General features: G+C 44.6%; 2 protein-coding genes across 3 annotated transcripts in view; both read left to right on the top strand.

The window, feature by feature from the left end:
• The window catches only part of NUP133 (nucleoporin 133), a 30,185-nt gene extending 17,278 nt beyond the window's left edge, over positions 1–12,907 (top strand). The window contains exons 20-26 of the mRNA XM_419576.8: positions 822–980; positions 2,252–2,387; positions 3,703–3,821; positions 5,273–5,353; positions 7,380–7,444; positions 9,490–9,578; positions 10,593–12,907. Coding sequence (XP_419576.6) covers positions 822–980; positions 2,252–2,387; positions 3,703–3,821; positions 5,273–5,353; positions 7,380–7,444; positions 9,490–9,578; positions 10,593–10,729 — 786 coding nt within the window. The 3' untranslated portion in view covers positions 10,730–12,907. The remainder of the gene's footprint in view (positions 1–821; positions 981–2,251; positions 2,388–3,702; positions 3,822–5,272; positions 5,354–7,379; positions 7,445–9,489; positions 9,579–10,592) is intronic.
• Positions 12,908–17,323: 4,416 nt separating this feature from the next.
• Positions 17,324–19,658, top strand: ACTA1 (actin alpha 1, skeletal muscle). Of its 2 annotated transcripts, none has more exons than XM_046938834.1 (7): positions 17,324–17,384; positions 17,512–17,648; positions 17,764–18,088; positions 18,225–18,386; positions 18,611–18,802; positions 18,910–19,091; positions 19,241–19,658. In XM_046938834.1, exons 2-7 carry the CDS (start codon positions 17,520–17,522, stop codon positions 19,382–19,384), a joined length of 1,134 nt encoding a protein of 377 aa, XP_046794790.1. In that variant the 5' UTR covers positions 17,324–17,384; positions 17,512–17,519; the 3' UTR covers positions 19,385–19,658. The 2 variants fall into 2 exon arrangements, with proteins under 2 accessions (XP_046794790.1, NP_001385203.1); NM_001398274.1 differs by having other exon boundaries at positions 17,341–17,384; positions 17,508–17,648.
• Positions 19,659–26,234: the final 6,576 nt, after the last annotated feature.

Genomic DNA, 26,234 nt, shown 5'->3' with positions numbered 1-26,234 from the left:
GTTCTCTTTTAGTTGATTGTCTCAAATACTGATTTTGGTGGTGTGGAATTTTTGGTTTACCCATTTTTCGTTTCGTTTTGAAAGTAATGCTTTCTGAAGAGAACTTACTGTGGCGAACACAGAAGGGAATAGATCAAGTCTAATGTGCAGAACATCAGATTAATGGGTTATTTGAACTTCTTGAAATTGTTAATGCACTTGGAACAGATTGGAGCGTTCAGTCTTGAAACAGCATTCAAGATTATTCTCAAAAGACTAAGTTAAAGCTCAAACTTAAATCCTGATTGGTTATTTAAGCTGAAGCTTATGAGGATAAAATAGTTTGGGGGAAGTTGGTTTTTGTTAGTTTGTTTTAAAAAGAAAGGTTTTTTGTCATTGACAAGGGGGAAGGGTTGCAGGTTCAGATGGAGGTAGGCGGATGTGTTTCAGGAACAGTGGCAGAAGTAAGAGTCCAATCTGAAAGGAAGCAGCAAACACGGAGTTCTGAGCGTAGGAAAGGGACGGTTGCAGAAATAACACTGCGGGTGAGGTGATGACTGTTCTCATTCTTGTGGGTTAACAAAGAATTTGCATTTGACTTTTCCTTCTCTTCCACTGAACGATGAATCCTGAGCTGTCAGTGTTTGATGAATTCTTTTTAAGACTGTATTTCCAACAGGACTCAGCTCTTTTTTTCATCAACCGTGTATTTTTTTTCAGAGCTGTTTTGTTAATCAGCTTAACCCATGTTTCTTCAGCAGTAATTTATGAAGTATTCAGCCCAATAAGACAGGTAAGATGCTTAAAGGCAACTTTTAACACGTGTTTGTTTTCCTATTCAGAATTTCTCAGATTTCCTGTTTCGCTGGTACTTAGAAAAAGGAAAGCGAGGGAAGCTGTTATCTCAGCCTATTGCTCAGCACGGACAGCTGGCCAGTTTCTTGCAAGCACATGAGCACCTGAGCTGGTTACATGAAATCAATAGTCAGGATTTGCAGAAGGTAGGTTTTGCAAACAAACTCAAGGATCATGCTTTAAAACTTCTAACCGCTGGGTCGGAAGTTCGTGATCAGATGATCATGATGCCTAAGTGCCTGAATGAGGGGATAAAGGCAAGGATCATTCATGAGGAGCTAGAAGAACCCCTCCAGGCACCATCTGGTGTATCATATGCAGCTACTGCATCATGGAATGGAAATCAGAGCTGCTTTGTCATCCCTTGTTGATGGCAAAGTATTAGTCATAGATACGATCACCAACCTGGTCGTAGTGAGACTTCACAGTGGATATCAGTAACACTCTCAAGATTATCAAGCAAGGGAAAAACTGACATTTATATTTCAAAACTAATTTATTGAAAGCAGAGAAATCCTGAGGTATCACAAAATTAAAAAGAAAAAAAAAAGTATTAAGTACTTCAATCACATATATTCCTAATTTGAAAGCAGTTTTATTTTTAAAATAGTTTATCTCCATGTGGATAGATTGCTTTAATTTTTAAACTTCATTCTTTGTTGCATCCTAGGCTGCCCAGGGTTTCCTTACTTCTGGCAACAGTTTGTGTGCCCATTTATTAATATATAGTGGACGGAAACCTTTCTGATACCGTGAATTATAGGTTGAGAATACTATATAACCTTTCCAAAAAAGGGGGTGGGTGTGGAAATATGAGAGTTCTGTATGGATACAAGTGACTGAAGTGTGTTTGGGAATCTAATACTCCACTGAGACTTTGTTGTTTATAGCAAAGCACTGTGAAGAGGTAGGCAAGGATTCTAGAGTAAAAGTAATTCAGGCTGTTCTCAGAAACGTTCTGTTCCTTTGTCAGACATGCAAGTAAATTCTTTCCTGTTTGATTACTACAGTGGTTGGAAAACAGTTACACTTACAAGCAAATTCCTGGATTAACAAGTAAATAATCTGCATGCAGAATGTTCTGTCAAGCAGAACATTGCCTGGCTCTTATGGAGAAGCCTTGAATAGAATCCCAGGGATACAGTATGTAAAGTTGCAGCTTGTCCTTTAATCATAAGATATTCTCCATTATTAAAGGAAAGCATTCATGGAATGTAGTACGAGTAGAGATCTATGTCTTCCTGTACTGTTTAACTCAGGACTTTAATTTGCAACTTGTAAGTCTTAAGAAATACACATGACTGTATTACCAATGTTAAATAGCTGTGAGGCTGCAGTTCAGATTAAGTCCTTCTTGCCTGTTAGCCTTCTGATGCTAACTTCTAAAATGGATATACAGCATGATTATTTATTTTAGGCTCACAGAACACTGCAAACTTTAGCAAACATGGAGACCAAATATTTTGCAAAGAAGAAAACCCTTCTTGGCTTGAGTAAATTAGCTGCGCTGGCATCTGATTTCTCAGAAGACATACTGCAAGAAAAGATAGAAGGTAAGAAACAAATACAGACGAATGTGAAGAACAGATGAACAAAGTTATTGAATTAGAATCACATTTGTGAATAGTTTGTTTTCTTAGATGAAGGCTGTAGCTTGTACGTGGCAAGGATAAATGGTGTGATAACTTAGCTCATTTTGCTAAGAGCAAGGAAGAGAGCATGACGCAGTAACCTCAGTGTTTGGCCTTACCTGCGAGTTACCAAGTAGAAGAGTTCCCCTGCTCTGCCTTTCCCATCACACTTCAATACTCTTTTCCTGCTGTTGTTTGTACGGCACGTGCTCCTGTGAGTTCGTGAAAAAGCATTTTCTACACTGATAGTTAAACTACTACTGGCCACCAGGGGGAGGCTCTAAAATATCACTGAAGCTTTCACCAGCTTACTTGGGTTTAACTGTGTATCTATCCATGTATGTTAATACAGTACTTAAATGAGAGCTTGTTGAAGAAGTCTTAGAATAAGAGATAGCTAAGTAGGTGTCACAAATTATTTTCAGGATATAATAAGAACTTGTCCTGTATTTTTTGTATTATATAATTACGAAGCATTACATATAATTCGTGTGAATGCAGTTTCAATATGTATACTAATACTGATGTGAACAATCTCATCATTAAGGAGGAAAGCCTTAAAAATAAAGAAAGCAGAACTTTATTTCGAGAGTATCTGATTATCAGAATTCGGTGTGGGCTCTCCTGGGGTACCCATTTCTGTATGACAGAACATAGATTTTAAAACCTCTACTGCTTGTGTATAGATTTCACCTTTATAAGGGGGGAATAATTATTTCTACCACATTCTGCTCATCCACTTAAACAGATTAAATACTCCTTTAGAATTATTTTCTCATTTCTCCAATGCAGTGGAACTGCAGGGGATGGCATTTGCTTGGTGTGGGTAGAGTTACTCTGTTTTGATTCCACCTCAGCCCAGTAGGTTTCTAACTCTGAAGCAGGTTATACTGGAAAACAGAACAATTAGCAAAGGAGTAAGTTCATGGCACAGGTGGCTCCTAGAAATCACAGCTAACTTGCTTTCCTACCTAATGCCATAGCATCCCTCCCTTCCTATGGATTAGTCCTGTGGTTTTTAGGGGAAAAAAAAAGTTAGTGGTCTGCTTTACACTGGGAACATGAGGGGAAAGTAACAGCTAGTGCACCAGGATGACACTGCTGCAATAGAAGTATCTCTGTGCTTAAACAGCTCTGATTGGTGTCCAGATAAAATATGTCATAACAAACGTGCTGTGCCATAAAATGTATTACATTTTAATCATATGAGATGTTTATTTCCTTCAATGACTACTAGAAATATCAGAACAGGAACGCTTTCTTCTACATCAGGAGACGCTTCCTGAGCAGTTACTGGTAGACAAACAGCTGAACCTCAATGATATGCCAGTGCTGTCTGCAACTCAGCTCATTGATGTAAGTATCTCATGTTTTCTTCAGTACGCCGTTAGAAGTTCCTGTATATGTTCTACTTCTGGTGTTATAAATTAGATCACAGATGGTTTTATCTCTTTTATGACTCGCCACCCACCTCAAGATCTGGCATGAATTTATCTTAATTCGCTTCCACCAACAACAAACATAAAAATATTTTTTTAGTGCAGGATTTATTTGGATATATGCTTGTGGGTGCTACAAGAAGAAGCAAATAAAATCAGTACCAGAAGCTGTTGTCTCATTTCCAAACACCAGTACAATTTTTACCTTGTCACATCCTTGGTGGGGCAGAACTTGGAAAACAGAAGGAAGAAGGAATTCCAGTTCAATGAAGAAAGATGCTACAATCTAGAAAAAGAAAGGGCAGGAAGGGCCTTTTGGTGACTTGTTGCAAAGAGCACTCTCTGTCTTTTATCTTTAAAACCAAACAACACCAACAGGAAAAATGTCTGTTCCAGTTCTGGGATCGCTACAGCTGGTTGCTCTTCCACGCTCATTGCTGGTGGCAGCCTGGAACCTTGCTGTTTCTGCCCCATTGGCAGCATATTTTTATCATCCAGTGATGCACATAAAACATATGTGATAAGTAGCAGCAATATGTTGTAAAACAAACCACGCCTTGTCTGGGTTTCAGTTTAACAGCTCATTACTTTTCTGTAGTGCTGTGGAAAATCAGAAGCCGGCAGTGCAGCTGTTAAACTTCTCCCATTTGGTGTTTGTTTGTTTGCTTCAGAACAGTGGTGGTTGCCTGCAGATTCTGGAGTCGTTACCTCTGTCTTTAATTGAGACTTTCTGTGGGACTGGGGAACAGTGGGAAGTGTCACAATTGACAAGTGCTGGTGTCATGCCAGTTTCCTTCTGAATTCTCTCTGTTGTCTAACCAATGTTCTTTCATTCTCACGTTGCAAGCAACAAGAAACTTGGAAAGTGTAAACAAAAGGTGCATTAACGTTAGTTTTGCTTTCAAGTACTGGTTTAGATCTTTGCTTATAAGGGAAGAAATGAAATGTGAATAGCAAAATCACCTGTTTTTAAAAGGTAGAAGGGCTGTACATGTGCTTATGTACTGCTTTACACTTTGATTGTTGAAATAATCCTGCGAGTTCACTTTATCTGTGGAGCTGAGCTCTAGCTGCAGTAGTCCAGGAATGTTACTGCCTTAAATGGCATTTAAATTTGAAACCTTAGCAGCTTTCTATCCAATGTCATTTGTTCACAGACCATTGTCATGTAGGTGGAATGCCACCCTAAAACCTTAAGTATATTCCTTACTATAAAAATACTTGCAATTGAATCAAGGCATATTTTCATGAGAAGGTCATGTAAGTGGAAAATACCTGGTGGTCTTCCCACAATGAGTTGTTCGTGCTATCAGTTACATTAGTTTACAGGCTAAAAATAATTCCCTACATTCATCTTTCACATCATAGATGTACATATGTGATGAGAACAGAAGGGCCAATGAGTATGACTTCAAGAAAGCACTTGATCTCCTGGAATATATTGATGAGGTAGGAAAAGTTTTTGAAGAATTTCTAATCCAGAAATGTGTTTCGAGCATTTAAGCTAGGCTGCTACATCTGTAGTTAGTTAAGAGCATATTGGCTTAGCATACAGTAGTTAAAAATAGTCCCTAATGTGTTTTTTGGTTTGTTTTTTAAGTCACTGAAGATTTAATGCCAAATGTGGTTTAGATCATTGAAGAAAAATGACGCTCCTCTCATCTTCAGTTCCCATTTATAGTCTACTTTCTTTTTTAGAGCCATGCTTCCCCACAGGCTTTCTGCAAACAGGACTGATTTGTTTTCAAGACTTGTTTTCAGTTGTTTTGTTCTTGCATCTCCGCTATTGGCAGTTTCCTCTGATTAGCATGAGTTAATGTGGGATAAAGAGTTGCCAACTTTCTAGCACAGCCATAGCGTTCAACTACTGCTTTGCTTTTTTAAGCTTGGAGTGCTCACTGCAGCTCACTGTATGATCCAGTAAATTGTCAGGAGTAACTTTAAAGTAAGCATGAGTAAATCAACATCTGAGAAACATAAAACCTGAATTAAAAGCTCACTAAAAAGTAAAAGCTGTATTATTTCATTGAATTATTCCAGATTTCTCCTATGGATGGGTTGGAGGGTATTTCTTGGTAACTGAAAATGAGAGCTTTTCTCAGATTATTTCAATTTCTGCATAATTCTATATTTCTACATAAAAGAAATCCAAATTAAAATCTTTAGTAGTGCTTTATAAAACCATAGTGATGTTTTGTTGGCCTTCAATAAACTTGATTTGATAACGTGGAACAAGAGAAGGCAATGATAATGTCTTCTACTAGGACAAGAGCACGTTTATAAAGGTACTTAAGATTTAGTTTAGGAAGCAGTATAGAAGGTAGCTCATCCTCTCTGAAGACTGGTGATGTCTCAAGAAATGCTCAATCTCTGAAGAGAGAGATTGCTCCATCAGCTACTAACCCTTAAATGAGAGTAAGGAGGGGTGGGCCCAGGTTCCACTTTGGTTGCTCAGGTGCACTGCTTGCACCTGAGCTCCCTGCGTTATCCACACCTTCTCACCTGATGCTCATTCATTGGTTCAGGCCATCACTTAGCGAATCCCATACACTTCACCCCTTCACAGCATGAACCAATAATTGAGCAAGTCAGGAGTGAGCTCTTACTGTTTTAGCAATCTGTAATACAATATACACCGAGGTGCATGTACAATACCCATCATGACATGGGATGTCAAGGCACAAAAGGTGATAGTTGACAGTCTGTTGTGGTCTTATTGGGACAGTACTTGATGCTCCTGAGGAGGCTTATATTCTTCAAGGACTGTTTCAGGCTCACTTCTGCCATTTCCCCTAAGTTCAACAGTCCATCACCAGATGTCATGATGATTCTTTATGGACACCGGAGCATATTGGAGTGGTGTCGCTCCCACCAGTGGTCCTGTGAACTTAGTAGCCTCAAGGGCATTAGTATAGATGTTTAAGTGGCACAAGGAGGGTTAGGTTTGCCCTTCATGGTAGTATACAAATTGTGTTTTGGTCTTAACACCTCTGCTTGCACCAGGGCATGTCCGGGCCTTTGCTACCACCGTCTTTGGCCTCATATATGTGCTGGATCACTATATCAGGAATTCGTAACGTGTCCTAATAGAAATGCTGATACATGTCAGCTTGCTCGGTCTCACCAGGAAGAGAGCCTTGAGTTCAGTCATCATTTAGCAAGTTAAAGTTGCCTGGAATATGCTGTTCTACAAATTGGCAGACGTTTGTGTGCTTTATAATATACTCTTTTTCAAATTGAGATAGTTGGTCTTCTGGGGATGTAGAAAGTCCAAGATGTGTCTTCAAATGGAAATGGAGTCTTCAGTGGCTCAACAGTGCCATCAGCTCATTTGTTTAAAGAGGATGTTGTTTTTAACTGTGTTCAGATCCTGAAGACTACTTAATTAATGTAAACTGTGTCACAGTGGTGATTTTTATTTTTTAAAGGAACCCATTTTAAAATTACCTGTCTTTTCTCCTTATGTGATATATAGGAAGAGGAGGTGGATGTAAATGATCTTAAACTTAAAATTCTCTGCATGGCTCTCCGAAGAGATGGGTAAGTGCAGCGTGAATAAAAATCAGCAGAAGTACCTGTGATGTAGCTATAATGGAATTAAACATCAGTGTACTTTTATTCTTCAGCCCGTTGAAAAGACTGAATTTCATAGCATACGGTTAGTAAAGTATGAAGAATGTGTGTGAAACTCCTGTAAAAGACGACACTCTAATACCTCATTAGCTTTGCTCACTGGCAACCTGCTGTTCATTTTTAACACCCAAGAAAAAGCAGTGTAGCCTTACGGCTTTCATTCTTAAACACTTCGCTATGGTAAAAACAGTGATCAATGCTGAGACTTTTCCATTTGAAGCATCTCAAGATGAACCTTCTTAAGAGCAACGTGTGCAGTGATCACTCCTATAAACTTCTCTTTCATTTGTCTTTGACTATTGACCCACTTTAACATGTTAATGGCTTTTTTTCGTATTAAGGTGTACTCTTCTCTATAAGAGATCAAAACCGTAGGTACTGCTTAGAGGAGCCACTGTTACGGGTCTTCAACACTGAATACAGGCTGAATCCAATTGGTCAGAAGAGTCTTTTCATCAAGCAGTGCTACTGTTAAATAACTCAGATGGTGTTCTGTTTCCTTTTGTACTCATCTCCTAAAGTTATCCAGCTTTACTAACTCATATCCATGTTCTAAAAAGACCGTGGAAAGAAAAGGTGCAGCATACATTCCAAATGCACCATGCCATTTGTGATGAAAAAGTTAATAAGCACCATGTGGATTCACATTTGTGTGTAGGATAGGTTCCAAAGGATGGTGGTCTGCAGAAAATAAATTCCTAGCTGCATGACTTATTGTCACATATGACACAAATATATGCAGAAGAAGTTTCAGGCTATTCTAATTGTGTTCTTCCTTTCCTATTAGTTGAAGGATGGAAGAATCTACAACTCTGAAATGGCACCGGTCTAGAAATAGATTTGCATCCTGCCTACCCTGGGCCAAGAAAATTTTGTACACAATATTTGGGCCATTCAAATTATATGTAGTGTTGACAAGATGTTGCCCCGTTCACTAACTAACCATGTACAATTAGAAACCACTTTGTCCTTGATTGTGTTTTGAAAACTTGATCTCCCAGCTGATTTTTCCAGTCCAGCAAGGCTCACAAAGGCTTACAAAGTGGTCAGTTTGAAAAGAGCTAGTATGAGTTTTCTTCAGTGTGTGGAATAAAATATTTGATGTGTTACAGTTGCCTACCTTTGAAGGCTGGCACCTGTTTTGTGCTGCCACAACCACAAATGGTGGTAAGTTTGGATATCTCTATTCTATTGGATAGAATAGAGAGCCTTGCTGAACACGCTCCTGACATTCTGGTAGGGCTTTCATTGTCCCTCCTCTGTACAGAGGAGAAGGAAACCACCATCGAGCCTTTCATCTTCCCTTCCTCCTTCCCTCAGTCTCTTCCCAGTAGAGTTAACAACCAAGTTCTGTAAGTTTTGGAGTTAAACTGACATTCAGGGTAAAACCATGACTGAATAGAAGTACAGAGGATGGGGCAGTAGGAGCTTTTGCCAGCCAGGCCCTGATTTGAAAGTGTCACTTAAAATAACATTTCTCTTAGAAAAATCTGCGTGGAGCTTCCTTACCACAGACAAGTCTTGCATTCATCAGTCTTTCACATTTAATCACCAGTGAGACTCAGCTTGTATTTTGGTGTGTGCTGTTACAAGCCTGCAGCTTGTGTACTGTACAGTCTTTCCTCCCGTTTTTCTCTTTTTTTTAAAAAAAAAAAAAAAACTTATGTTGGCAAATTGCTGCTCTTGCTGTATTTTACCAAAAAATCCCTGCTTTGATCTCAATTGTTAGTTATCAAGAAAGGGTAATTCTTGTCTTGATGCACGCTCTTGGAATGACGTAATAATGGGTAAGGAAACCTCTTGCTCTGAGCTCTAACCACACACGTGATGCTTGTGTGTGAACATACATTATCACCTTTGATAACTTATCAGATTTCCTGTGTATTTTTTCTTGTTTTCATTGAATTTTTATTGATGCGATTCTCTTTGCAAATTATTCTTTGACTTTGCAGGTGGTCCAGTTCAGAAGGTAAAGATGATCCAATAGAAGCAACTAAAGACAGTATATTTGTGAAAATACTGCAAAAGCTATTGAAAGAAGGTAAGGTGAAAGTAAATGTGAACTTGAAATGCACTTTAAAACTGCTTACAACTAATATGTAGTAACTAATACATATTTAGAGTAACTGATGTATGTTTAAAGTAATAAAAACCTCCATATGCATTCCCTTAGATAATTACAATTACATGGGAATTAATTCTTTCTATGAATGAAAGAGAAGAGCTGATTTCTTGGTTACAATCTCAGTGCCCTCAAATTATTGGCTCAGTGGGGCACCTGTCGGATTTTAATGGTAAAAGTGAAGCGTGTCTGCTGCAGATAAATGCATCTCTTCTGTAAGAAAAAGGGTTGTTAGTATTTAACCATCTGTCACCCTGAAGAGTATAAAGTAAAGCTCAAATATTTTACGTTTTGTTTTTCCCCCAAAATGCAAAATCAGAACGGACACCACCACCACTCTCCCAAAGCTAAAACTGACTGTGGGAAGCTGTGGTCATCGAAGTTACAGTTTTGAATAGCTTATGCTGGGGAGGACAGGGAATAAGGAGCTTAAAGTGTAAAATAAAATAAAAATTATTACTGCTACGTATGAACACTTTCCAGAGTTGAGAAGGCACTGCATCAGAAATACAAAAAATAAATTCTTCAGAGCAGGTCTGGCTTTGTGTGTTCAGTCCTATGGCTTTCTTCCCTTTTGTAAGATTTTCACCGTGCAGACTGAAACATTGCAACTGATACTACCAGTATCGCTTATGTGACTGATATTTCCTTTGTAAAATGCAATGTTAATACTCAGGTTTCATATGAAAGTGTTTTAGGTTTAATAAATTCAGTGGGGAAGTCATTGGGAAGCTCTCTTTAGGCAGGAAGTATATTAGACTTAGTTTTACAGGATGCTTAAGTTTTACTGCATTTCTTAATATGCATCATAGAATTATAATTAGATTGTCTGAATTCCAAGAAAATGCAGAAATGGCTGCTTGCTTAAAATGATCTTAAATGCCAACGCAAAGTACTGTTATCAGTTCTGTAATGAAAGGTTTTGTATTGTAGGAGTTCAACTAAGTGAATATTTACCGGACGTGAAGGACTTTCTGCAAGCAAACGAACTGGGCTCCTTGAGATATAATGCTTACTTTGAATTTGTGTTAAAGGCAAACTATGAACTCTATGTTCACGGACAAACATAATGATTATCACTTTTTAAGAATACTTTCTTCTAAAGTTGAATTCATGTATATTTTTTTTTTTTACAGTCTGTTGGGTTTTTGGTTTTGATTTTGTTTTTTTGCTAAAGCTTTGTAGTAAAGTCTATAAAGAGTAATATATTTGTTGTCTTGGTTCCAGCTGGGGCGGAATTGTTTTCTTCATAGTGTCTGGTATGCTCATGTACCCAAGAGTCGTGCCACTGTAGAACAACACAATAATCAGGAGGTGGAGCGGGCTGCTAGGATTGAAGTGGCTCAGGTAGATTTGGACTGGCAACGTGAGAGTGAATTATTTCTAGCTCAGTGGGCCCGTGACACCTCAGGCCATGAAGGAAGAGATGCAACATATAGATTGAGGAGTGGACTGGAATATAGGCACTACTGTAAAGGTTATCCATGAATGTGCAACACACACTGCAATTAAGCAGTAGATAAAACCTCTCTGCTATGGAGAACAATGGCTGAAACATAAACACAGGATGGTCTGACAAGTGGATTGTGTCATATTCCCACAAACTCACCATGGTAAGTGCCATGTGCTCGCAATAGTGGAAGCAACCACTGCAGGCCTGGAAACAGATTGTGTGCTCCATGCTACTGCCCAAAATTTGATCCTTGGTCTTAAAAAAACAAGTCTTGTTGTGACATGGCATCCTAAAAAGAGTTAGATAATGGGACTAATTTCCAAAACAATCTCATAACCACCAGGGCCAAAGAGCATGGCACTGAGTGAGTGTATCATATCCACTGTCGTGCACCAGTCTCTGAAAAAATTGAATGATGCAGTGGATTGTTAAAGACTACATTGAGAGCAGTGGGGCTCTGGGACATTCAAACATTGGGATGCGTATTTGGCAAAAGCCACGTGATTAGTTAGCACTCAGGGATCCACCAGTCAAGATGGTCCTGCCCAATTAAACCTCATATACACTGTAGAAGAGGATAAAGTACTGGTAGTGCATTATAAAGAATATTATGGGTAAGACAGTGTGTTATTCCAGCCTTGGGCAAAGGCAAGCCTATTTGTGGGATTGCTTCTGCTCAAGGACCTGGGTGCACATGGCGGGTAATGCGGAAGGATGGGGATGTCTGTAAGGTGATTTGATGCTGGATGAGAACAGACAGTAATTTAAATTGTATGATTCTTAATTACTACGTAATACTGCATATCATCATGATTATGGTCATTACATCTCTTGTTAACGCTATTACAGTAAGAACTATCCAGGTTAAAGAAGAACAAACTCCAGGGAAACCAGAACTAGCTTCTGCATGCAGTAACCCAACACTGTGAATCATTCCTTCTGCACTGAAGAACTGTACTGACAGATGAAGCCCAAAGCTGTGAACTAAATGAATACTATGAACAATTTACATGAACGGTCCATAGATCATGGGAGTACTGTATGTGCATATATATATTGTATATATATCAAAAAGCAAGATAAGTGATGGTAACTAATTAGGATGTGTAGAAATTTTGGGACCTGAAAATGATGTAAATGATATGGAATAAGGAGTGTCTTAGTTTTGGCTGGGATGGAGTTGTTTTCTTCGTAGTGTCTGGTATGATGCTATGTTTTGGTTCTAGGAGAAGGACAACACTGATAACATACCAGTGTTGATAGTAACTGCTAAGCAGTGCTGTAGAGTCGAGCCCATTCTCAGCGAAGGGCCTGAGGAGCTGGGAGGGAACAGAATTAGGACAGCTGACTTAAACTGGCCAAAGGGATGTTCCATATGATATGACATCAAGCAGACGAGTTTTGAAGGGGATGGGAGTTCATCTCACACTCTTCCACTGCTCAGGGGCTAGCTGGGCATCAGTTTGGGGATGGTGAGCAATTGCTTGTTCATCCCTTGTTATATACATTCATACATACATACATATATATATATACGAATTATATTAATATTATCCTTTACCATTTTCTGTCCTAGAAAATAGTTTTATTTCAACCCTTGAGTTTCTATTTTCTTTATTCTCTCCTTCCATCTCAGTGGGAAGAGGGGGAGTGAGCGAACGACTGTGTGGTGCTCAGCCACCTACCAGGTTAAACCCCAGCAGTCTTAAACTTATAAACATTGACACCTTGGTCAGGGGAGGCAGGAGTGTGTTTTCAGGTAAATAAAGTTTTTGTTTTCCATGCATTTTGTAAACTCACTGTTTTGTTGTATTTTTTCTTTACTGTGAGACCTGCCTGATAGTCAGAAAGTTGCTAAGACACACAGGGTGAAACGTGAGACCTCCTGAAGAGAGTAGAAACTCTTGCTCTCACTTCATGGGATCTGTGATTTCAGTTCAGATAACATATTAAACAACATTAACGCTTGATGACTGTGTTTTGCTTAAGAAACACATAGTTCTTCTATAGAATAACTTTACTTCCACTTTACAACACTTCTCATGTATTCTGCATTGTGTACACTGTCTGCTGCAGAAGCTAATTTCAGCTTTACAGTAAAGATTGCTGTAAGGATAGCTGGCTTGTCACTAGTTGTTCAACTTGTCACCAAGCACTATTGTTGTTCAGATGCCTCTGGCCCAAAAATGCACCATTCTTTCATCCTGATTTTGTATTTTACAGTACTAAACTTAGTTTTTCGAAATGCTCTTAACTGACACTTTATCCATCTAGTGTTCATAAAAATTACTTCTAGATTTCTAGAATGTATCTTAATGAGATTTAGGAGCTCACCGTGCAGGCATTCACAGTAACTGCTTGAATCTAGGCTGACCAGAAACCTCGAGAGCAGTTAATGAAAGCGGATGTCCATCGTGATCTTCCTTACTTGACGACTTGCTCTCTAATAGTTGATGCTGTGGCTAACTTTTAACCCCTCTGTCTCAGTCAGTTATCTCTAACATAGGAATAAAAAATCCATTTAATTTTTTATTAATTATTTTGATTGGTAGAAGGCTTTAAACTTTAAGTTAAATGTTGCTTTAGTCTGGTAGGTTTGCACCTTACTTTTGCAAGTAGCTCAACGACCAGAGAATGAATGCAGAGTGAGTTGCATGCCCTTATGTTTTACTTGTCTGGCGAGGTGCCTGCTGCAACAACTTGATCCAACAGCTGAGAAGGTCAGAAGTTAAATTGGTTGAAGAGAATCCAGTTTCTAGTTTTAAAAGCACAGCTCCCCTTCCGCTGCTTCCCCTCCTCCCTGTACAAATACAGTAAGCAGGGCTGAGAGTCTGAACATGTTTGGAAGAATAGCTTTATCTAGAGAGGTTCTAACTAATATGGGAAAGAAATGCATTAACAACTCATCTTCTCACATTGTTCTAGGAAGCAGACTTTGCTCTCCTGCAGTCCTTCGTGGCTGATAACAAAGCGTGGGTATAAATCTGAGCTGTGGTTTCAAAGCAGTCAGTCATTTAAAACATTAGAAGAATTGCACCTGCTTGTTTAAATATTGCTTTAAGGGTGGTTTCATGTAATTGATAAATGTCAAATTTTAAGAGAAAGGGAATAATCTAACAGATGACTGTCACTCTGTGCTGAAATACGTTCTACATAAACTTTTACTGGCCACGTTTTGCAAGAAAAGGAATCTCTGTAATTGACTGTCCACAGTGAAATACTTCAGAGATGCCCTTCTTAGGCTGTCTGTAGTCTGTTAGGACTGACAGGATAAGCCAAGGAAAGCTTTTTCTAGACGTACACGCTTCTGTTCATCCATAGCTGTGTGCTCCAATGTGCCTGGCGTCTTCGCGGAGATGTGTTTATTCCGGTTGGCGTAAAGGCATTGTCCAGGTTCTCAGGAAACGATCAGCCGTGTAGTCTTCACAATTAATGTTTTATTCTGCTGCCGGGTTAGGAGGTATTTGGCATTTGTACAATGCCTTTCATCTGACTATTGCCAAAACAGAAGGCTACAGGCAATGAGTTTACTTAAATATAACCTCATTAAAATAACTTCCATGCCTAAACTGAAGTTAAGTGTTCTCCTACAAGGAATGTTAAGTTGGTTCACTATTGCATTAGGAAGCTTGAAAAGCTGGGGATTTGGGGCTATCCCTCCAGGCTCCGTTTCATTATGTAATAAGCTGTTCTTTTACAGCACTCTTGTCTCGGGTTACTGTACAGCAGGATGCCTTCGTTTATCACTGCCCATCAAAGGTCATGCAAGAGCTCCAAATTATTTCCAAGTGCAACAGAACCAGAAATAAAGTTGGGCCTTAAAACATTCAGGTTTTGATAAAAACAGCTTAACGAGTATGGACAGCTCCTGTACAAAACAGCACTTCACGTTGTTTCTTAAAGCGTTACTTTTTCATTAATGGAAAATACCTGCAGCACAAAACGTCCACACTTCTGTCCTCTGCTGTCATAGGAGCAGCAGGAATGTTTATCAGTTGTCATTTGTGGTAAATTTCCAAAGTTTCTTATTGTAGATAGTGGTTTCCTCTGTGCTCTATTTTGAAAACTAAATTCAAATGTTTTCTGACTTACAGCCAAAATCAAATTGAGTTGAATACCAGAGCTACCTCTGAAAAATCAAATCATCTTTTATGCAGAACCAGAAGAACTTCACAGCAATTTCACACTTTGCTGTAAGCTTCATTTGGGCTGCCAGAAAATCAAAAGAACTTAGGGGAAGAGTGGGTTTAGGCTGTGTCGTGTTTCATTGAAGGACCATTAAAAATGTTTACATCTCAGAAGTGTTAATGTTTTAGGCAGGATTTCTGTTATAAACATAATTTGATTTCAGATCCAAAGCCTGCTCAATGCAAGTGACCATATTTTGGAACCCGTGTTACAGTTCTGTAAATAGATTTGATGTTCTCTTAAGTGCTTTTCTGGCTTCCAATTTTTCAAGTCCCAGTTGTAGATGACAGAACTGAAGAATAACAAAGGAAGTTGAAAAATAGTGTGAGAAAAGCATCTGTTATCCCCATGTACTTCAGTACAATAATGTGACAGGAGATAAAAAACATATAGCTGAAAGAAATGGGGAGCAGCCAGAGGTGAAGAGGAATGCTGTCAAAAGAGAGGATGCAAAAGCTGAAAAGTTGTTTGCTTCTCTTACTGACACTTCTTGTTCTGCATGGCAGTGGAGGAAATGCCTTTACTTTCAGGAAACTCCTCACAGCATGAACGCTCCTGGCTTAACTCTTCCCCTTAACTCTTCTTCCTCTTCCTCTCTTGACTCCATGTTGAAGTTCAGAAGTATTTCCCTTGACCAGCTGTATCATTAGAGAATGTCTTGAAGGCTGATTTACATGGACTCATGCAAGGCTGCAAACCTTCTTGTGTTACCTCCTCCTTGATTCTTTTTCTGATTTGATCAGAATTTCTGTATAAAATATTCCACATGTGCCACATGGAACCTGTTAAAATACCCATCGCTGCAGGAGACGGACAGTTCCTCTTCGCTTGCACAGTACCTTTGCTTAATCAGAGATGATTTCTTTGTGAGATTGCCCTCCTTTTTAAGAGGCTGAGCTGTGGCGCTGGATAGGGGATGCTGTGCTGTACCCAGCAGAGCTCAGCAGGCCAGAAACAGGGATGTGGTAAGGGCACCAGCATTCATGGCCACATCAGGCTTCTGGGACATGAGTCACGTGCATCTGTACCTTCCCTCCTTTGCCTTCAGGCATTTCTCTATGATTATCATACACCTTTATTTTCCATTTTAAAAATAGCATCCAGGAAAAAAATATGTGACAAGTCAGAATGCAAAGCTATGACTTTGGGACTGTTTAGTCTGGGGAAGAGGAGGCTGAGGGGGGACGTTATTGCTCTCTTCAAATATCTCAAGGGAGATTGCACTGAACGCGGGGTTGGTCTCTTCTCGCTGGTGACAGGATGAGGGGAAATGGCCTCAAGTTGCACCAGGGGAGGTTTAGGTTGGATATCAGGAAAAACTTCTTTACATAAAGGGTTGTTAAGCACTGGAATAGGCTCCCCAGGGAGGTGGTTGAGTCACCATCCCTGGATGTGCTTAAAAACCGTTTGGATGTGGTGCTCGGGGACATGATTTAACGGAGGGTTGTTAGTTAGAGTAGTATGGTTAGGTCATGGTTGGACTCGATGATCTTTAAAGTTTTTTCCAACCTGTGCAATTCTATGATACTAGGCGGACTGCCGCCATGTACTACAGGAAGGCACACAGCCACAGCTCAGCCTCCAACACACGCTGCCCTTCCAGCTGCCTGCCCCCTGCCTGGCACAGCCCGTACCTGGCCGCACTCTCCCTCACAGGTGAAGCTCGAAAACTCCGTCCCCGTAAGGAGCCCCGCTGCCCCCCGAGGCCTCCTCCCTCACGCCTCGCTGCGCTCCCGGCTCCCGCACGGCCCTGGGAGAGGCCCCCACCGCTTCGTCCTTAACGGGCCCGGCGGTGCCGGGGGATTATTTCGGCCCCGGCCCCGGGGGGGCCCGGCAGACGCTCCTTATACGGCCCGGCCTCGCTCACCTGGGCCGCGGCCAGGAGCGCCTTCTTTGGGCAGCGCCGGGCCGGGGCCGCGCCGGGCCCGACACCCAAATATGGCGACGGCCGGGGCCGCATTCCTGGGGGCCGGGCGGCGCTCCCGCCCGCCTCGATAAAAGGCTCCGGGGCCGGCGGCGGCCCACGAGCTACCCGGAGGAGCGGGAGGCGTCTCTGCCAGCGGCCCGACGCGCAGTCAGCACAGGTAGGTGGGCACCGCGCCGTGCCGTGCCGTGCCGTGCCGCCCGGCGCCCCTTCGCGGGGCCGTCGTGTGGGCCCTCCGTGGGCCCCGCCGTCACCCTGAGCCTCACGGCCCCGTGCCCCGCAGACAGCCAGCAACATGTGTGACGAGGACGAGACCACCGCGCTCGTGTGCGACAACGGCTCCGGCCTGGTGAAGGCTGGCTTCGCCGGGGATGACGCCCCCAGGGCCGTGTTCCCTTCCATCGTGGGCCGGCCCCGCCACCAGGTACGATGTTGGCCCCCTCGGGGCTTCCTGTGGGGTCCCTCGGCCCCGTGTGTGGAGCGGGGACGCGCTGCTGCCCGTGGAGAGGTCGCTGAGCCCCCGTTTTCCTCTCCTGCAGGGTGTCATGGTGGGTATGGGTCAGAAGGACTCCTACGTAGGAGATGAAGCTCAGAGCAAGAGAGGTATCCTCACCCTGAAGTACCCCATTGAACACGGCATCATCACAAACTGGGACGACATGGAGAAGATCTGGCACCACACCTTCTACAATGAGCTGCGTGTGGCCCCTGAGGAGCACCCCACCCTGCTCACTGAGGCCCCCCTTAATCCCAAAGCTAACCGTGAAAAGATGACCCAAATCATGTTTGAGACCTTTAACGTGCCCGCCATGTACGTGGCCATCCAGGCTGTGCTGTCCCTGTATGCCTCTGGCCGTACCACCGGTGAGTGCGGACATCCCAACGGACCCCTCTTCCCCAAGGACACCCAGCACCGGTCCTCTGCAGTCACCAACTGCTCCTCCCCAGTGCAGGTCTGTTTGTGGGCTGCTCCTCAGATAGCTGCTCTTTGTGTTCACAGGTATTGTGCTGGACTCCGGCGATGGTGTGACACACAACGTCCCCATCTATGAAGGGTATGCCCTGCCCCATGCCATCATGCGCTTGGATCTGGCTGGCCGCGACCTCACTGACTACCTGATGAAGATCCTGACTGAGCGTGGCTATTCCTTTGTCACCACAGGTAAGCACTGTTCTCTCCTCCAAAATGTCTCCCCACATTCCCAACTCTCGCACATCAACCAATGCTGCAGCCTCTTGCCGTACTGCAAGCCCTGGTTGTGCTCCCTGTTGGGCATTTGCTTGTGGCTTGTGGTCTGGAGACCCAGCAGACGTGTGGAGGCGTTGCGAGTGTTTCCTGTTCTTTCCCCTCCTTGCAATCACTGACGCCTTTGCTCCCCCTGACAGCTGAACGTGAGATTGTCCGTGACATCAAGGAGAAGCTGTGCTATGTGGCTCTGGACTTTGAGAACGAGATGGCCACCGCTGCCTCCTCCTCCTCCCTGGAGAAGAGCTATGAGCTGCCTGATGGGCAGGTCATCACCATCGGCAATGAGCGTTTCCGCTGCCCAGAAACCCTCTTCCAGCCTTCCTTCATTGGTGCGTGCCCCCCTTCCCTCTGTCCTTCCCGGCCAGCTCTCTGCGCTCTCCTGGCACAGCTCCTGCTTAGCTCACTTAGCTCACGCCTGCTCTTCTTCTGCCCCCAGGTATGGAGTCCGCTGGGATCCATGAGACAACTTACAACAGCATCATGAAATGCGACATTGACATCAGGAAGGACCTGTATGCCAACAACGTCATGTCTGGGGGTACCACCATGTACCCAGGTATTGCTGACCGCATGCAAAAGGAGATCACAGCCCTGGCCCCCAGCACAATGAAGATCAAGGTAAGGCTCGAGTGTCAAGGACCTGTACACACGTCTCCAGGAGCAGCCTTCTCTGGTCCTCCTGTGAACATTGCATGGGGCAGTGTGTACCCCGTGACACCTGTGGTGGCTGCAAGTGTGCTGATCTTGTCTTTTCTTGGCCTTCCTAGATCATTGCCCCACCTGAGCGCAAGTACTCTGTCTGGATCGGTGGCTCCATCTTGGCCTCCCTGTCCACCTTCCAGCAGATGTGGATCACAAAGCAGGAGTACGATGAAGCCGGCCCATCCATTGTCCACCGTAAATGCTTCTAAACATGTTTACATGATCACTTTGCCAACCACACTCAGGATGACAATCTTGTAGGTTCCAGGCTGCTGAGGACCTGCACCAGCCATGCAACTTTCTATTTTGTAACAATTTCTGGTTACTGTTGCTGCAAAGCTCCATGTGACACAGTGTATGTAAAGTGTACATAAATTAATTTATTTTACCTCGTTTTGTTTGTTTTTAAAACCAATGCCCTGTGGAAGGAAACATAAAACTTCAAGAAGCATTAAATCATCAGTCATTCTGTCACACCCCTAATGCAGTTGTTTCTGTCATCATTTCCCTGGGCTCTTCCATCTCTCGCTGACCTGGGACTGGGTGCTGGGGCTGGGAGCAGGGGTTGGGGCTCTCCAGGGAGAGATGGCATGGGGAGAGTGATGGGATACTGCTATACTGCTGGGGGGGGGACTCACCCTGCTGTGGGCTGCAGGAAGCCCATTGGTGCAGAGAGCAGCCTGGGATGCCTGTGACACGGGCACCCACTGCACCGTGTTTCTCCCATGCCCAGTAGGGAAAGGGTTACGAGCGCCGTTCATTCTCAGCTTGTGAAGGATTTTGTTGGGCTCAGCCTGCCAGAGCAGTAGCCAGGCATGCCTGTGCAGCTCCGAGCTGTGATGGACAGAGGCAAGGCTGCAGCTGAGGCCAGGTGGTGGGCACAGGTTAAATTAAGAGCTTTCCACTCCACTTATGGAAAGCCCTCCTGCACTCACCCTGTCCCTGGGGCTGGGGGCAGCCAGGGCCACTTCCTCACCCCACCTGACACACAAGGCTTTGCCTGCACAGCCAGGACCTCCTGTGGCCACAGACTCTTATAGATTCTCTGTGCCCTGGGAGCCCAGGGGGCTTTCCCTGCCTGGCCTTCTGGCCCCGGCGACACTGCAGGAGCTGCCCTATCTGCCTCCTCTTAGATGGCCCTGGCAGGAAGGCTGCACTTGGTTTGGGGCTGATCCATATTACCACTGCAGTAGGGACAGCACTGCTGGAAGAAAAGATGATTTTCAACTGAACTTACTATCCAGGCAGGTTATTGCTTTATTGTGATGGTGCTAAGAGTGAGTTCTTTCTCACTGTAATGATTTTGCCCTCATGTGTGAATACACTTTCCAATAACAGCACAGCCTCCAAAGGGAATTTCTGCAGGAAGAGACAGTACCTGGTGCGGGAAGTCCCTGTGCAGCCCTACGTGCCTCAAGCTGAATGGCTGGGACTGGCTGGGAGAGCAGGATCACATCCTTTCTTAAAAAGACAAACAGAAGGTATTGTGTGACCTTGCTGTATTTACTATTTACGCGTTGTTGTTCAGTGGCACATACCTCAACGGGGATATGGAGAGCTATTTCCCCAACCCTCGCTACTGCACCCTGATCTGGGGTTTTCCTGTAGCTTAAGCGGTGCCAACTGCTTAAGTGATTGTAGAATCGGTAAGGCTGGAAAAGACCACAGATCATTAAGTCCAACTGTCAGCCCCATCCCCACCGCGCCCACTGTCACTCAGTGCCACATCCACGCATTTCTTGAACATCTCCAGGGACAGTGACTCCACCCGTCACCAGCTGTGCTTCAGAGCAGGCAGGGTGACAGTCTCAGTGCCAGTTGCATCCTGCTGAAGAGCTTAACAGTGCAGTTTAACAATGGACTGATTTGTTGATGTGGTTGCTGAATCAGTACGTTGAGATGTCACTAAACTTTTTGGAGATTAATTTCAGGATGGAACACATTCTTAACCCTGAAACCAGCCTTTGATTTGGGCTTGGCATTTGCAGAATTTGCAGGAAAAGATTGTTTGGGAACAGATGAATGGAATTTCCACCAAACAGAAAATTAACACTTACACCAGTTTGAGTCTGGTCTTCGTTGGATATTTCTTAAGAATCTCATCATCCTCCCTGCTCTTGGACCAGTGCTGCTGACAGGAGGTGGAGGATCATCAGGGTCAGCATCCTCAGCATCTAGGGATGTGCACTATGTGTGATGGTGACACTTTAGAGAACTGCTTTGATTCCCCAGGGCTTTCCCTCTCTTCCATGCAGGGCTCACTATCAGCCCTGAAAGTCCAACTTTCTGAACTTCCAGCACCGTCTGCTCCTGGTAGGCTGTTCCATAGAGGCCACAGGGACTGTAGCCAGGCATGACCTTTTCCCAGCCGTGCTCTGAATCCAGCACTGGTGGCTGGGAGGCAGCTCTGGTCCTGGGGTGCTGCAGTGAGCCAGGGAACAAGCTTATACTGTAACCCCACCTCATAGGGCTGCGTATTTATAGATTCCTGTAAGCAGCTTCCTTCCTTGGCATATCCCTCCAGCCCGTTATACCCTCTCAGCCCTACCTGCTCTCTGCCCACCCTCTCTCAGCTTCCAGCGGCTTCTCCCTGCTCCAGGGAAAACAAGATTCTGAAGCTCAGAGAATAGTATGATGGCATTATAGAAGAGCTCTTGTGTGCTCAGGCTGGGGTGAGCAGATTAAAGCCAGTGGCATCGTGTGCCCTTGCAGCCCAGAAAGCCAGCTGTATCCTGGGCTGCATCAAAAGAAGTGTGGCCAGCAGGATGATGGAAGGGATCTTGCCCCTCTACTCTGCACTGGTGAGACCTCACCTGGAGTACTGCATCCAGATGTGGAGTCCTCGGTACAGGAGAGATGTGGACCTGTTGGAGAGCATCCAGAGTGGGGTTGCAAAAATGATCCAAGGGACGGAACACCTCTCCTATGAGGACAGGCTGAGAGAGCTGGGACTGTTCAGCCCGGAGAAGAGAAGGCTCCGGGAAGACCTGAGAGTGGGGTTTCAGGATCTAAAGAGTGGTTGTAAGAGGAAAGGGGGCAGACTCTTTAGCAGAGCCTGCTGTGATAAGACGAGGGGAACAGGTTTCAAACTAAAAGAGGGAAGATTTAGATTGGATATAAGGAGGAAGTTTTTTTTACAGTAAGTGTGGTGACTCACTGGAACAGGTTGCCCAGAGAAGTAGTGGATGTGCCTGTCTCTGCAGACACTCAAGACCAGGCTGGACTAGTCTCTGAGCAACCTGACCTAGCTGTAGGTGCCCCTGTTCATTGCAGGGGAGTTGAACTAGCTGGCCTTTGAGGGTCCCTTCCAACTCAAACGATCCTATGAGACCTATGATTCTGTGATACTATGTTTGCTCCTGAGTGCCTAGTCCTGCTCATGGAGACATAACCAACCCCATCTGCCTTGATTTCAGTGCAGTGCAGCAGATCTCTCCCCTGAGGACTGAACTGTATTTGCAGAGGTGGCTGTGCCCGCTTGACTTTGAATGAGGCAGCTTTTGGTTATGTTGCCCAAAGCAGAACCCTCTGCATTCTAGTCCAGGTGAATGTGTGTTAAGGAATGCGGCTCCACCCTTCCCCAGGGAAAGGAGGCTGCAGGAGCTGGTGGCCCTTCATCTGACTCCTCCTGAACCACTTTCCCACTGGGAAAGAGACACCAGAATTTTGCATCTGATTCGGATGGGATTGGTGCAGTCAGTGCTTTCTCTGAAGAAGCCGGGTTTCCCCTGGGCTGCTGCCAGCCCATGAGGTGAGCAGGTGCCACTGGGCTGCTTGCCCACGGCACCCGTCGGGCAGGGTTTTCCAAGGGGTTTGCTGTGCTGCCATGGGGCGAGGGGCAGCTGCTGGGTAGAGGAAGGACTGATGGCCACCAGTGCTGCCCCAGGTGATGCACCACGTTTCTGTGGCAACAGGACAGAAGTGTAGTGGCTTTATCTCCCTTTCCCCTCTCTCATCCCAAGCCCATCATGGTTTTCCCCTCTGACCATGAACAACTCAACACTTCCTGCACTCTGTCTGTTAGCAGCAAAATGGCTTTTCTGTTTTCTGTCTCAAAGGAAGATAACGAGGAACAGCTAATGTTCATGAAAGATTCTGAGATGTCATCATGAAGGTGTTTGGGGAACGGGAAATACTTACCATCCTAAATTTAGCCCTGAAAGTCATGCAGTCCAGTTTCCTGGCACAAATACCAGGGAAAGTCTAGAAATCTGAATGTCTTCCAAGCACGGCCACAACTCAGGGGCTGCCATGGCCACCAGCTGGGCTGGGACATTCCCAAACTGGCTGTGAGGTGTCCTCCTTAGAGATCTCCAAAAGCCACCTGGACGTGGCCCTGGACACCCTAATCCAGTGGCCCTGCTTGAGTAGAGGGTGTAGCAGATGGACCCAGAGGTTCCCTCCAGCCTCAGCCATGCTGTGACCCTGTAATAACTCCTGTAAACCTTGGCCAGGGCCCAGCGACCAGGTGCAGCTCTGCCCAGATTGGGGATGGTTGGTTCTTCATAGGCTACAGCTTGCCTGGGCACAGGCTGAAACAGGGCTGTGGGCAGCCCATGGGGTACACTCAATGGGTGTGCATCACTGGTTAAAAATAAAAAGGGCAGGATGATGTGATGGGGAGAGCACAGAATAACACAGAAAACACTGCAGGGTCAGCACACGCAGGGACTGGGAGATAGAGAGAATGGGATCTGGGGCGATCTGCAGTATATTACTGATGTTCTCCCAGGTTTGTATTGATAGAACCTCCCCAGAGGCCCTGTATTGATACTGCATTTAGTATTAATTGTTGCCATTTGTGCAGGTGAGGTTTGGCTGATCACACCTTGTGGCAGTTTCATCCCATTTATGGAGTCTCTGACAGGCAGCACGTGAGACAAGCCCTGGGTTTATCTCCCTGCAGATGCACTGGGTCCTGTGAGTGGTCCTCACTGAAGCCACCAGAGGACAACAGACCTGGTTAGTGTCCAAGTGTTTGCACGGTTGGGGCCTGGATTGAGAAAGACAGCCACAGGAATAAAAGCAATATTAACATCTAAGGAGGAAATGCCTTCTGACATAACCACAGGGACTGCCGCCCTCTTCAGAGGCAGCGGCAGTGGCTGGGCTGGTGGCACACAGGCAGGCTGCAGCCTGGGAGCTCTGCCCTCTGCAATCCTGGGCTGTGTGCAACCAGAGGGACAGTGAGCGGCCTCCCAGCGGCCTCCCAGCACTTTTGGAGAAATCACCATCGATGTGCTGACCGCATATGGGCATGGTGTTTTTATACGGTAAGTGTAACCGTGAGCAGGCATTGGTATTGCTAAATGAATATTTAAAGCAAACGTCTGATAAGTTCCTCACAGGCAGTTTGACTTGTGAGTCACGTTGCAGAGTCCCCAGCCTTGCCCCTCTCTATTTATAAGTTCATGCCTTGCTATATCTGACTCGCTAAATAAGCCTTCCAAACTGCAGCAGGGATTCTGGGGGCGTACTATGGGACGTGGGGAGTGATTTAGAAGAACGAGGGGAGCCGGGGAAGGCACAGCAAATCTCAGTACGCCCGCTGCCCTCTGAAGAGCAGAGCTCCCTGCCCTCAGTCTGACCCACACAACTCCAATCTATTGGCACCGGGTGGGGGGAGAGGAGCAGAGCTCATGGCTGTGCTTATGACAGGCAGGCAAGAACTGCGGCGAGGTTACTCCAGGGAATACCCATATCAGCACCCTCTGGAGGGCAATGTTCTTTCTGATTTTACATTCTGCCAATGGGACCTCCAGCATTACGGCGCTGTGAGCGTCGGAGTGGCATTTTCCCAGAAGGAAGGACAGACCTCCAAGTATTCCTTTAAGGGCACTACTTCTCTGAAAGGGTGGTCAGGCACTGGAATGGGCTGCCCAGAGAGGTGGTGGAGTCACCGAGCCTGGTGGTGTTCAAAGAGCGTTTGGATGTTGTGTTGAGGGACATGGTTTAGCGAGAACCATTGGTGAAGGGCGAATGGTTGGACTGGATGATCCTGTGGGTCTTTTCCAACCTTAGTGATTCTATGATTCTATGATTCACCCAAAGGCAGCTCACTCGCAGGTCCTGCCTAGATTGTGGGACTGCTGCACTTCTTAATGTGGCAGACACTTTCTTCCCAATTTCTCTATCTTACACAGCACAGGGAGAGATGGTATTGGCTCTAGAAGGGAAAGTGGGGTGCCATACGGTGAAGTGGCCACAGTCTTAAAATGTAACCAGTGTGACTGACTTAAAGATATGGAGTTGAGAGGAAAAACAGGACTGAAGGGATGAAAAAAAATGGTGGGGAAAAACTGATTTTCCAGAAAGATTTTTTGATTAAATAGCCAAAATAAATTAAGTACTTGAGGTGGCATGTCTATGTCTCAATAGAGATTTATTTATTTTTAGATCAGCTTTCATAGATAAAGACATAAAGGTTTTATGGTTGTCCTCCCACAGCAGATTTCCAGACCATTGCCTGTTGTTTGGCTCCATCCACAGTGTGTTTATTTAAACAGTGTCACACTTTTCTTGGCAGGAACTCCTGATGAGAGTATAGGGAAATATATCTTCTTCAGGAGGGAGAGCTTAGCAGCACATCGAAGGAATAAAGGGTTGTTCTCTGTGGCATTGGCCAGATGCCTATTGTAGTTTCTCCGCCAGAAACCAAGAACACATTTCCAGTCCACCAGGATGCAGAGGGAGGATCCTGACCCATTCTGCCTGCCTCCCCTCCCTAGGTAAAGGGCAGAAGCATTCAAGGATCTCTTTAAGAGTGGTTTGGATGACTACAAAATCACCTTTTCCCCTATTGGCCACCTTTCAGTGGTGGCCTTCTGCTCTGCAGAAGGTCTGGCAAACAAGAGAGCTTAAGAGTGTCACCTGGAGCTGAGAGCTTTTTGGTGAACGATCAGTGCTGAAGGACTTCACAGGAAGGACTTTACAGCTGAGCAAGGCAAGGCATGGTGCATCCATCCAGCTTTGTCCACAGAGCTCCTGCTGGGAGCGGTGGGTCCTGCATGCAGAGCACAGTCTGCACAGGGTTTGGTGTGCTGGCAGCCCGGGCTGGAC

This window comes from Gallus gallus, chromosome 3 (genome assembly GCF_016699485.2).
Source record: "Gallus gallus isolate bGalGal1 chromosome 3, bGalGal1.mat.broiler.GRCg7b, whole genome shotgun sequence".
Lineage (NCBI taxonomy): Eukaryota > Metazoa > Chordata > Aves > Galliformes > Phasianidae > Gallus > Gallus gallus.
This window is presented reverse-complemented; position numbering and strand designations above follow the sequence as displayed.

What these genes read in the sequence shown, in the direction of transcription:
- ACTA1 (XM_046938834.1), top strand. Translation starts at nt 17,520, where the DNA reads ATGTGTGACGAGGACGAGACCACCGCGCTCGTGTGCGACAACGGCTCC. An exon ending in CTATTCCTTTGTCACCACAG is followed by an intron (nt 18,387 to 18,610) that starts GTAAGCACTGTT and finishes TCCCCCTGACAG; the next exon opens with CTGAACGTGAGATTGTCCGT. An exon ending in CCAGCACAATGAAGATCAAG is followed by an intron (nt 19,092 to 19,240) that starts GTAAGGCTCGAG and finishes TGGCCTTCCTAG; the next exon opens with ATCATTGCCCCACCTGAGCG.